Source organism: Brachyhypopomus gauderio, chromosome 2 (assembly GCF_052324685.1).
Source record: "Brachyhypopomus gauderio isolate BG-103 chromosome 2, BGAUD_0.2, whole genome shotgun sequence".
Lineage (NCBI taxonomy): Eukaryota > Metazoa > Chordata > Actinopteri > Gymnotiformes > Hypopomidae > Brachyhypopomus > Brachyhypopomus gauderio.
In genome coordinates, this window is record NC_135212.1 from 21,582,968 (window position 1) to 21,595,048 (window position 12,081).

A 12,081-nucleotide genomic window follows, 5' to 3' on the forward strand; every position below is an offset into this window, starting at 1 on the left:
AGTAGAGTATGTCAGTTACCTGCAAATTCCAATATTCCTAACAATATTCCTCATAATACACCTGACAATATTCTAGCTCTTGGTCTCTACTTTTTCATTTCATCCACACTAACCCCTAACCCCACTAACCCCTAACCCCAATAACCCTTAACACCGCTAACCCTAACCCTACGAACCTGCAAGTATGATGTAACTTGCAAACTACTGTTCTCATTGTTTATTTATTTATTATTAGAATTTAGGGTGCAAAAGGGCACCACAACATCTTGTTTCATCTTTATGACAATAATACTCATTGGAATATTAGCACCATATACAAATGAGCATTTGCTTTTTACTGAGCTATCACATATAGGAGTGCTCTTGGGTGTTGTAATTAATGAGAATAATGTAGTTTTTACAGTTTTTATCATCACATCAACATTTCACAAGCATGCCAAAGCACACCACACAGCAATTACAACATTTAGTGATATGACTTTGAAATTGAATAATTCTATGTATTTAATACCACTGGCATGAAGTAGATAACCTACAAAAGATAACCTACAAAAGAAATCCATTAAACTTAGAAAGCAAAAAATGAAAGCAAAACTAATACAACTATGAACTATAACTTGAACACAGCCGTAAATGTTCATCCACAGATTAAAGACGTATTATTATTGTATTATTTACGTGATTGCCCCATTTACAGTAAGTCTCAGGAATTCTGCACACACAATTGACAGGACTATGTTTCTACTTTTCTTGGGTTCATTTTCAGTAATATTACAGACCTGCCAGAAATGTTCTTGGGTCTCATTTTTACCTTTTACTTTGACTCATTTCCTGTGAAAGGATCTTTTCAGTACTTTTAGCACATGTCCCATGTGCAGTGACACACAATTACACAGACATACACCACTGCACTATAAAGTTACAATCCTAATCCCCCTTTGCCTTTTGAATAAAATATCTGTGTAGAGAGTGCTGGGAGGAGAGGAAGAGGGCTGTGTGCATACTGCAGCATGTTAAATGAAAGATAAATCTAAGCAGAACACAGAAAAGAGAGCAAGAGACTGTGAGAGAGGGAGAGAGAGAGAGAGGGAGAGAGTGAAAGGGTGAGAGAGAGATTTCTCACCTCTCCCAGTGGCTGCAGACATTGGGGTCATCTGGGTTGAGGCTCCACACGCCAATAACGAAGCCCAGGAAGACCAGCACAGGCTGGTGTAGGGGCGAGGCCCACACAGGCCCCATCACCACTCCTGGGAGAGACAGACACAGAGAGATAGACAGGTGCAGAGAGACAGACAGGCACAGAGAGAGAGAGAGTGAGAGTGTGAGGGAGAAAAAGTGGGTGGGCGGGAAACAAAGAGACAGAGAGAGGCAGAAGAAGGCAGCAACCCAGAGAAGAAAGTAAGAGGGGATGTGGGAAGAGAGGGAGAGAAAAAGAGCAAGAGAGATAGAGAGAGAGGGGGGGGAGAGAGTATTAGAGGTTGAGTGAGAATAGAAAGATTGCATCACTAGTAGTTTCTTTTTAATGTTGTCGTAAGGAGCCATTGTGCAACATTCCTGGAAACACAATAGAGTTCAGTACGCTAATTTTTATCTATACATTATGATTACAGGACTGAGAACAATCAGTCCTGTAAAGTCTGGAAGAGTGTAAAAAGAGAGTTAAAGCTTAAAAACAAACAATCTGGTTGGTAATATTAGTAGCATTATGTGTTTGTAACAAACATATTATATATGATGGTATATGTCCACTGAGGTGCAGAAATGCCTGTTGTGCCAACTACAGACTGTACTTCTCCAAGTACTACAAACTGTGTATTATAACCTGTGTACTATAATCTGTGTACTATATGTGCCATCTATACTCTGTGTACTTCACTTCTCTATGGAATCATGGAGACAACATGCTTCATTTTGATAAGGAGGCAAGAATTTTTGCGGCTGCTGAAGCTGATTTTAGAGACAAATCCTGACTCGAAATGGTTAGTACAGATTTAAACAACAGTAAGAAGTACAGCAGTTCCTATATTAAGTAAATAAATAAATATGTTCCTTAATGTGTATTCTTGTGTTTTGCATTGTGTATTGTGGGAGTGTATGTATGTTCCTGGGAGTGTGTTAAGTGTATGTTCCTGAGCGTATAGTCCAGAGTGTATGGTCCTGAGTTTTCCTGAGAGTGTGTTCCTGAGTAATGCTCATGATTAATGAGTCTTTTTTTTCCTTGGAATGTGTTCCTGAGAGTGTGTTCCTGAACATATCCCAGAGAGTACGTTCTTGAGTGTGTTTTTCTATAAATGTGTTTCTTACAGTGTGTTCCTGAGTATGATTTCCTGGAAATGTGTTCCTGAGACTGTTTTCTTGGGAAAATGTTCCAGAGAGTATGTTCTTGAGTGTGTTTCTTCTGGAAATGTGTTCCTGACAGTGTGTTTTCCTGAGACTGTATTCCTTAGCATGTGTTCCTGAGAGTGTGTTTTTCTGTAAATGTCTTCCTGAGGCCCTGCTTCGTTTCCCAGTCACACTGGTGTGGCATATCCTCAGGCCATCGTCTGGCTTGTCAAGGGTAAAAACTGCTCTGAATTCAGTGTTTATAAACAAGGCTAAAGAAAAGTCCTATTCAGCGCTTAACATGTAATTCCTTATCTGAATGAAAGAAGATGTTTGCATGCAGCTCTGCTTCAAGCGCCTTAACTGCAGCGTCTGACAGAGTTGCCATTCTGGTAGGCTGAAAACTCTAATCACAGATTTAAGAGGCTGTTCAGGAAATTTGTCCTGATAATGACAGAGGAGTCTATGTGGAGGCACGTGGCAACACCATGCATGAAGGTTATCAGATGATATTTCATTACAGTCAACAGGTGAGAAACGCCCATGTGTTATCATCATATATGACTGTGAGAGATGTGGTGTATGCCTAAGTTAACCACTACACAAAGGGAAAAACACTGCACAATACATACAGCTGCAGTAACATTACATCCCACACCTAAAACAGAAACACATCTGACAGTCCTGATCAGCTTAGTAGAGACACGGAGCTCCGTGGTGTGTGTCTTCCACAAAGCCCAGGCCTACATGCTGCCGGCTCCCAAGGTGGACGTGTGCAAAAGCGCCTCCATTTGTGCTGTACGTGGAGGTCTTAATAAGTCTTCACAGCCTGTGGTTTTGTGTGAGGTGCACGCTGCACTGTGCTTGATAACATGGGCTATCGCACATTCAGCTAATCTCCAGCCACTCAAAGATGTGTGTAGTTCATTCACGAGTGAGAGAAAATCAATTGCCTTCACTTCCCAGGAGTACCAGTTCATCTAAAGAGGAAGGGTTAGAGTCATGTTCTATTGTGCACCAGGATGATTCATTCATGCTCGCACCATCCACAGCTCCTGATTTCTCTGTAGTACCACACTGGTCTTCTTGTGGCCCGAGTCAACTGAGAATTGGTGCAACTCTATTACACTGAAATGCTAACAGACGACAGTTCCCTGCTAACTCTTATATGCAGGCCATGGCTGTAGCCATTTGAAAACATAATCTTCACCTTCAGGGTGAGCCACTTTTAAAGTATTTAAAAAAGTTTAAATGTGTCTGAGAATGGGGTTGTATAGAAAGGGATGTGTGCTGAATGCAGTCAAAGCTGGCCAGGCGTTATACAAGAGATTGTTATACAAGACATTCACAACTGATTTTGGTTTAGATGAAGCCAATATATTATAGATTATTGCATATCACTGTATGATCAGTTAGCCTTTAATCAAAATACATTTGAAGTTCTCAGATGTCCCCCTAGTCTCACAGTGGCTTTAAGTAGAAAAAGCTAATGAAGGCTGTGACATTAATTTACCACATTTTTCCTCCTGAAGTATGAACGATCTTAATGGAGGCTGAGTTGGAAGAATGAACAGAGGATACGGGAGGGAGCGCTTCTCACCTCAGACAACAGGCTCCTGGGAGGTTCTGGAGTGGGCTTCTGGGAGGTTCTGGAGAGGGAACCTGGGAGGTTCTGGAGAGGGAACCTGGAGCAAGGGCACAGGAGGACTGGTGCCAGCCTGGGCCAAGCCAGCCGTGGAGCTCACACGCAGATCACAAGAGAGGAAAGAGAACCTGGGATGGAGATTGAGAAGAATGAAGAGAAGAAAGAAAGAGAGAGACAGGGCGTGGGAGAGTGGTGGAGGAAAAGAGAGAAAGGGGAGTGAGAGAAACTGTGAGTATACAACTTTTGATTGAAGGAATGATGGGCCATTCAATGCCTAAGTGGATTAATTGAGGGGAGAAGAGAAGAATGAGAGGCAGACACTCAAAAAGATGCAGTGGGACTGAATCTAACAGCCACTAAATCCCTCATATGAAATCTACACAACATGCCTGTGTTTGCAGGAGATTAGACACGAGACACTAATTCTTCTCCTGATGGCTCGTGGGGGTGAGATCCTACATTATCTTGAGAGCCCGTAGTGTCATCGCTGCTCATCTCATAGCAGGCACAACGAGAGGCTCCTCAACAATCACATACGAGAACTAGTTACTCGTGCAGTAATGACACACTGAGAAGCGGCACCATGGTGATGGGGGTTGGACCAGGGGTCCGTGTGTCCCTGGGGCTCATTAGGAAGTGTATCCCTCCGCCCCTGTTTGGGCAGAGGTCAGTCTCCTCTCTCCTGCACGTGCGCACAGAGGTCGAAATGTAGCAGCAAATAAAAGGGTGCTGGCCTCTCTGCCCGTGGAGGGGATGTGTCGTTCACCAGCCACCTCCTCCAGAGGTAGGGGAGGTTGAGAACGGGAGGGAATGGGGTGGGGTGGGGTGCAGGTACCAGCACCACCTGCCCCCCTGCCCCCTTCACCAGGTACATTCTAAGGAGATTAAGCATGTAATGCTGCCACTGCCAAGTTCAGTGGGTTACAGCAGTCACACCTCCAGACAATTCACAGCCCAGTGTAGCATGGATCAGTGTATTTATGCGTAGTGCTGAGCTTGGTGTCATCAGACGCACCATGGTATTCTTAATTAGATTTTTCTTCAAGTATGTGACGAGGCCCTTGCTTTTGAACTCAGTGCTAATGGTAAGGCAAATCTATGCTTGGGGCTTGGGTACTGTAAGCTTACCACAGGACCTGAGCAGACAGAAGAGGGAACACCACATGACACAGGCACTCAACACTCCCCTCTGACAGTGATGATACACTCTTCCAAAGTGTGTGCTTCAGTGGTAGAGCTGTGGCCAACTTCACACACATCACAGGAGATGTGTCTTCATCCTCACACTGGTGTTCCTTGTAAATGTATGATATCATTTTCAGTTATGATAAATATATTTAAAAATTCTATTTATAGATAACATTTAAGTAATTGAGTAGAAGTACAAACTTATTAATGAAAAAATCAGCATTAGGCTGATGCCCTAGACATGGTGAGGGATTTATAGACTGACAAACCTTTAAGTTAGACTCATTTGGTTAGATTCATTTAGTTAGACTCATTTGGTTAGACTCACTTGGTTAGACTCGTTTAGGTAGAATCATTTGGATAGTCTCGTTTAGTTAGACTCGTTTAGATAGACTCGTTTAGTTAGACTAGTTTAGTTAGACTTCTTTGGTTTGATAATCACCATTTCTGCAGACAGGATGAAATAAATAAATAAAATAAGGTGTTTAAAATAAGGTTTTATGTGCATAGATTTTTGTTTGATCTTTTTTTGGGATAATATTAGAATATGTTTGCATTACGCATGAATAATTTGTTGTTGTTTGTTAAAGAAAAATTCAGCTTAATTCAGAAAAGAGATATTTAGTGTAGTTCACACAAAAGCTCACAGACAAGAGGATGTATCTCTGAGGTCTGCATGTAAATGTCTTTCAAAATTGCTCTGTGGCTTAAAATATAGAAAATTAAATGCATTCCATTATTTTCTGCTGCTAGTGTTTCTAACAGTAGTTATCACAGGGCACCCCACTCAAACCGTCGGTTTTAGTTTGTGGTAACAAGCCCTTGGGTAGAGAAGGGGAGAGAATACATTATTCGCTGTGTGGAGTGTGGAATGTATAAAAAAATCACTAGATTTATTACATGACCTAATGAAGTATGCAACTAAATTTCAACTGAAAAAGTGAGAGTTGTATTGAGATTTGGAAGATTACCTTCCAATGAGTGAACTTGGTCATTTTGATGGGAAGCCCTACTTCTCTGAAGGAATAAACTACCAGCCCGGTCTCATATTGGAATGGTATTTGTTGAACCTCTTTAAGGGAGCTGTGTTTGGCTCTGTGCAAATAGGTCGTTGCTCAAACGAATCCACATGAGAAGAGGAACAAGGCCTTACCATCTTCCTGCAGACGTGGGAAATGCAGTGCTCTCCTGCAAGACTGCGAGCACTCCTTGAGTCCTTGATCACGGGGTGATGTGCTGATCATCTGAGCCATTAAATAACCAAGCAGGCAGACCGGTGCCTGACACTTGCTCATAACGTATGCTGCTGATTACAAGCACGCCTTTTTACTGTAGCTATTTTAAATTTACATTTTCTGCTTATTTGGGTGTCAGTGTGCAGTGTAAACAGTTGATTCAATGCCATTCCCAGCATTTACACTGAGCTAGACAGCACATAGCAAACTGAACGTTAGATTGATCTATCTCAGGGGTGCCCACAGTTTTCAGCTTGCGAGCTACTTATAAGATGACCCAGTCAGAAAGATCTACCGGGGTGGCGGCGAACGTAATTTGTTGAGCGGGGGGGGGGGGGGGGTGGCGAACGTAATATGTTGAGCGGGGGGGGGGGGGTGTGGCGAACGTAATTTGTTGAGTAGATTGCAGATTGGCTGCCGTGAATGTCAATCAAAATACAACCGTCAGTGCAGATGTGCGATTCATCTACTACTATTTTATGTGACGCGATCTACGCACATTCCTTCGCGATCGACCGACAGTTCCTTCGCGATCGACCGGTCGATCGCGATCGACGTAATGAGCACCCCTGATCTATCTCATTATCACACCTGATTTCTTATCCCTCACAAAGAGCTTCTCTGACAATACCTTATCTCGAAAACAAACAAATAAATGCCCCCAACAAAACCTAGATACCATGTTTACAAATACAAAACTTCTCTGACAAGTCCTTATCTCAAAAACAAACAAACAAATAAAAGCCCCCAACAAAACCTAGATACCATGCTTCTGATACAGTTTAAACAAATGGCAGCTCTGCTATCTTCTATAAATACAAGTGGACTGATAGACTGATTCAATCTGAGAAGATAAGAGAACTTCTAGGATCGATATATGGAAAATATTGATATTTAGAAAGAATTGTTTAAATCTGAGAGCAGATTGAACACTGTGAGTGAAGTCTTATCAAAAGAAAAAGAAAAAAGAAGAAAGATAAAAACACAGTCCCTCCATCACATTTTATTGCCTTCGGGTTACATCTAAATCATCAGGGACAATACTTCTCAGACAAGCAGCACGGTGTTATTGAAATGCCAAAGTGCATTACCGTCTCTTACCAGCATATACCCTGACATGTGTGCTTTAGTATTAGTGAGGGGAACACTGGTAGGAAAACAACCCTATCAGCTTTTACAGTGAGATGGAGCCATCCGTTAGTTTGTAAACACGGGACAATTTCCTTATCTTGAGATCAATACATAGCCATCTGTGCTTGTGTTTTTGACTGGCATAACTGCACTTTTCCTTTGACTTCACTTATCTGCATTTCACACAGCGAGTCCAATTACAAAAGCTTCAGTTCTCAAAACCCACACCCCCAATGGCTACGATTTATGGCTTCTTTTCTTGGGCTACAGAGGGGGACCTACACTGGCTCTTCACAAGAGAGCTAGGCCAAGCTTCTAAGGCAGGTGTTTGTTTACATCCTCTAAGGCAGGTAGTTGTTTACATCCTATAAAGCAGGTTATGGTTTATAGCCTCTAAGGGAGGTAATGGTTTATAGAGACTTTGTTTTGAGTAAAATTAAATGATGGGAAACACTCACAGGTCTAGTTCATGCTGGCACTGACAATCCTTCATCTCACGCATGAGCCCTTGGAACACTAAAAAGACTCAAACCAAACTCTATGTCCTCTGGACGGTCTACCAAAGAAGACATTTAACACGATTCAAGACACGTGTCCTCGATGTGTGACTTATTAGAGCTCTGTGCAATTACCCAGCCGATCTCCTGAGTCCCCAGCATCTGTGGTCGTCTCTGAATGATGCTCAACTCCGGCTGGATGGGTTCGCGGTGATAAAGGCCTCCCTGCCCCTCCTTGAGGAGCTTTGCCTGAGACTGAATTAATTTATTCCTTCATTTACACCTAGCTAGAGTCTGTTTACGAATTATTAAGATCATTTGAATTGGAAATGATTGCCGACATTGGAGTGAACTTACAATTCCTGGAGTATATTAAGATGTGTTAAGATATATTTCAGGGATTAAAGCACAACATATACCTGATAAGTCCATGGTACAGTACAGTTGGGATTAAAGCACAACATATACCTGACAAATCTGTGGTGCGGTACAGCTGGGATTAAAGCACAACATATACCTGATATGTCTGTGGTACAGTGCAGATGGGATTAAAGCACAACGTTTAACTGATATGTCTGTGGTACAGTACAGCTGCACAAATATGTGAAAACATATTTAATGGGCTTGCCTGCTTCACTTTAAAAGGGTCCAGAAATGAGTCAGAGCAGAAGGAAGTACTCTCTTAATGAAGATGTAATATCAGTCCCGTAGCTGGTATCAGGAAAAGAAACTTCTTCGAACATTATTTTTAATACATTTTGAGTTTAACCTCTGGGAGCACATTCATATAATTACTACTGGCTGTATTTTTCTATTCTTAATAAATAAAGAACTAGATTGTCTTGTTAAACCAGCATATCGGTATCGGGCCTCAATATTTACCTACAGAAACTCAGTAAAGCACCATATTTGCTGCTCACAATTAGTGTTTCAGTAAGCATGGCATTCGATATACTTACATGAATAAAAGAAAGATAATCATCACCCCAACCTGCTGAAATATCGGTCCCTCCAACCTAAAGGTTGCTGGCTATGCCACACTGACCACTGATTGACCCAACAGCTTATGTCTGTTCAAGACCTCATTAGCAGCCAGGCACCATTAGGAGACCCATGATGTGTTAAATTGCCGAGCCTAACATTTCCCGCCTCCATCTGCATGGTTGCAATGCGTGCGTGTGTGTACTTCTGTTTGCTTTTGTATGTGTGTGTGTGTGTGTGTGTGTGTGGGTGTGTGTATGCACATGTTTATGTGTGACTAATGTACAACTGAGAACACGCCAGCAGCTCCACATGCCATTCGATGCTTAAGTAAACGAGGCTTAAATCGTAATAGTTGCCCGATGCGCTCTGGCCCAGTCATAGCCAGCAGGGTGTGGCCTGGTGGGGGAGGTCGAAATCAAGGTCATAGGGTAGGCAATCAGACTCAACACAGGAGGTGCATTCTGAGGGTCCCAGCCTAAGGATTTATGGTGGCCTGTGTGTCAGTGGTGGGGAAACCTAGCAAACACTTGAGGTCATTTACCAGGAGTTTAATCCTGGGCACATGGTTTATTCATGTGGCGAACACCGTTTCTGATGCCCCTTATAAATCAAACGGCGCCCTGTGCCAATGTCTGTGCCAGGCAAAGCTATGGTGTGCTAATCTCATGAGCACCTTTCATCACTATAACCTTGCCATACAGATACCTGCCATCTCCAGATACGGATGAGGAAGTGTCATTTCAAATACTTTCTTTAAGCAAAGAAAGCTTCGAACCTCTAGGCTATGTGCAGTGGGCGGCTTCCACCAGTCTGCCTGGTAGCTACCAGAGCACGGAGCGTTGTCCAACGCAAGCAATACAAAGTGACAAAGCCATTATCAGTAAAGCTACGGCAGTTTTTTGCTTTTCTAACTACACTGAGGAACATAAAACTCCAAAATGAACTACAACTCCACAGGAATCCTCCATATTTGTGCAGCTGTACTGTACTGTTGTAGTTAACACTAGCATGTGAGAGAACAGATTAAAGAACAGATTAAGCAGTATAACCTTAGCGGCATCCTTGAAATCACATTGGTGCAATGCTTGGGTGTCTGCATCTCTACATGCTCATGACAAAGTAACACACAAAATATGCTCGCCTATTGCCACCATTATCATGTCTGCTTGGAGGCGAGGAGCTGAACTCCCCTAGCCATAGTGAGCCATCAGACACAGCGCGTCTCCCACCAACTCCAAGAGCCCGCGCCACACTCTACTCAATTACTCACTTGCATGATAATAGAATAATGCATGTCTGGTGCGTGGCTTGTGGCTAATTAGAACAAATTAGTGTTGCGTGAGTTCGGAGGGAGGCAGACTTGTGCAGATAAGACACTTGCTTTTCGCTTTGCGGATCAGCTGGGTTGCAAAGGCAAAGGGACGGTAGAATATTCTGTTTCTCGGGATCCCGTCGCGATGCCAGATGGCAGTGCATACACTGACATGATGACCAGTTATTGCTTTTTATTGGACAGTTTGAGCAGCCCCTCTGGTCAGGGCTGGGGTCAGCAAAGGCCCAGTGAACTCAGTGTAGGGAGGGGAAGAGGGAGGAAAGAGGGATGAGATAGAGAGAGAGACGGGTATAGAGAGAAAAGAGAGAAAGTAAGTAAGATGGGAGTGAGTGAAACAGAGGGAGAGAGAGCAGGAGAGAGATGGGGAGAGAGAGCAGTAGAGATGAGGGGAGGGAAAGAGAACAAGAGAGAGTGCAGGAGAGAGAGAAAGAGAGAGAGGTACCCAAACAGAGAGAGAGAGAGAGCAGAAGGAAGAGAAAAAGGAATGAGAAGGATGCAGGGAAGCAGACTGAGTGACTCGCCATGAAACAACAGCATGGGAGCCAGGGCAATTTTACAGCCCAGTGGATTCACGCCTCACCCATCGCCCCTTCCAGCCCGGAACCTCTACGTCTGTCCTGCGTCTTCATTTATTCGGTGTCAGCGTCCGAGGATGTGAAAGGCCGGGTGAGGAAAGGGGGGGCTCGTCCCAAATGTTTGGGGGGAAGTGGGGTGTGAAGCAGACAAGGAAGCAGTGAGGGGGAAAGCACTTTGGGTGCCTACACCAAATGATTATGGATAGTTTCAAGCCGGACATGCACATCCAGATCACTCCTTACTTTTACTTCACAGCTCATTTATGTGCCATTGGCCATGCCAGCCCACTGCTGCCAAATAAATGCACAACCACTAATTCTTAGTGTCCATCTAGAGAAAACAAACAAATAATATGAGTTATGGTGTTATCAAGCGTGAAGGCCAGGTGAACCTCACCAAAAAGACCAATTACCGAAAGGCGGGACTCCATGAAACACCTTAGCCAAACTCTGACTTCACCAAGGTCAGCTGTCATGCTCTGTGGGCTAAACAACCCACAGTGCTTTTGCAGTATTGATGGATAGAGAACAAGAGGCTGTGTGTGTGACACGCAGCAGCAGGAAGTGGCATCTCTGATGCCCCCGGGGTGGAGGCTGATGTGCCCCTGACTGCCCCTCTTCCAGAGAGGCGTAATTTCTGCCCTTTCTACTACACCAGCCCATGAAATATACACGCTCCCTTCTTCCCCGCTCGCCCATTAAAACGCCCTTGAGGAGTACAGTAGGTGTGATAAGGCTTCCATAGTAACAGCAACAAAGAGGGCGAGTAATGCTCCGACATCACCTCGGCGCAAACACGCGACGTATGAGAGCAGTTTAGCTGCACCTGCGTAGGAGATGCAACATGTTAGAGGCTTTAGCTCAGCCACACTGGGCGGGGGGTGCACATGCAAGCTTGTGAAGGAGTGCGATTCATCTAACAACACCCCCCCTTTCTGACGCCACAGGTCATTATGAGGGGGCCCTCACCATATGCAGGCAACAAATGAGCCACTAGCGTCATCACTCAGTCTCCAATTAAACAGCCCTCAGCCTCTGCTCACTGCAATCACTGCCAATTAAAGCCCAACCGTGTGAATTTCAGCACCAGTAATTACGCAGAGGTGATAGAGCTTTCTGACATTCCGTTCTAAAATTTATTTCCGATACTCTTCATGGACATTTGCCAGCC

General features: G+C 43.7%; 1 protein-coding gene across 2 annotated transcripts in view; it reads right to left on the reverse strand.

Moving 5' to 3' along the window:
* megf11 (multiple EGF-like-domains 11) overlaps positions 1 to 12,081 on the reverse strand; it is a 95,555-nt gene that overhangs the window by 68,639 nt on the left and 14,835 nt on the right. For both annotated transcript variants that reach the window (XM_076991041.1, XM_076991032.1), the window contains exons 2-3: positions 3,923 to 4,095; positions 1,124 to 1,247 (exon numbers count right to left, since the gene is read on the reverse strand). In XM_076991041.1, the coding sequence (XP_076847156.1) occupies positions 1,124 to 1,239 (116 nt within the window). In that variant the 5' untranslated portion in view covers positions 1,240 to 1,247; positions 3,923 to 4,095. The remainder of the gene's footprint in view (positions 1 to 1,123; positions 1,248 to 3,922; positions 4,096 to 12,081) is intronic.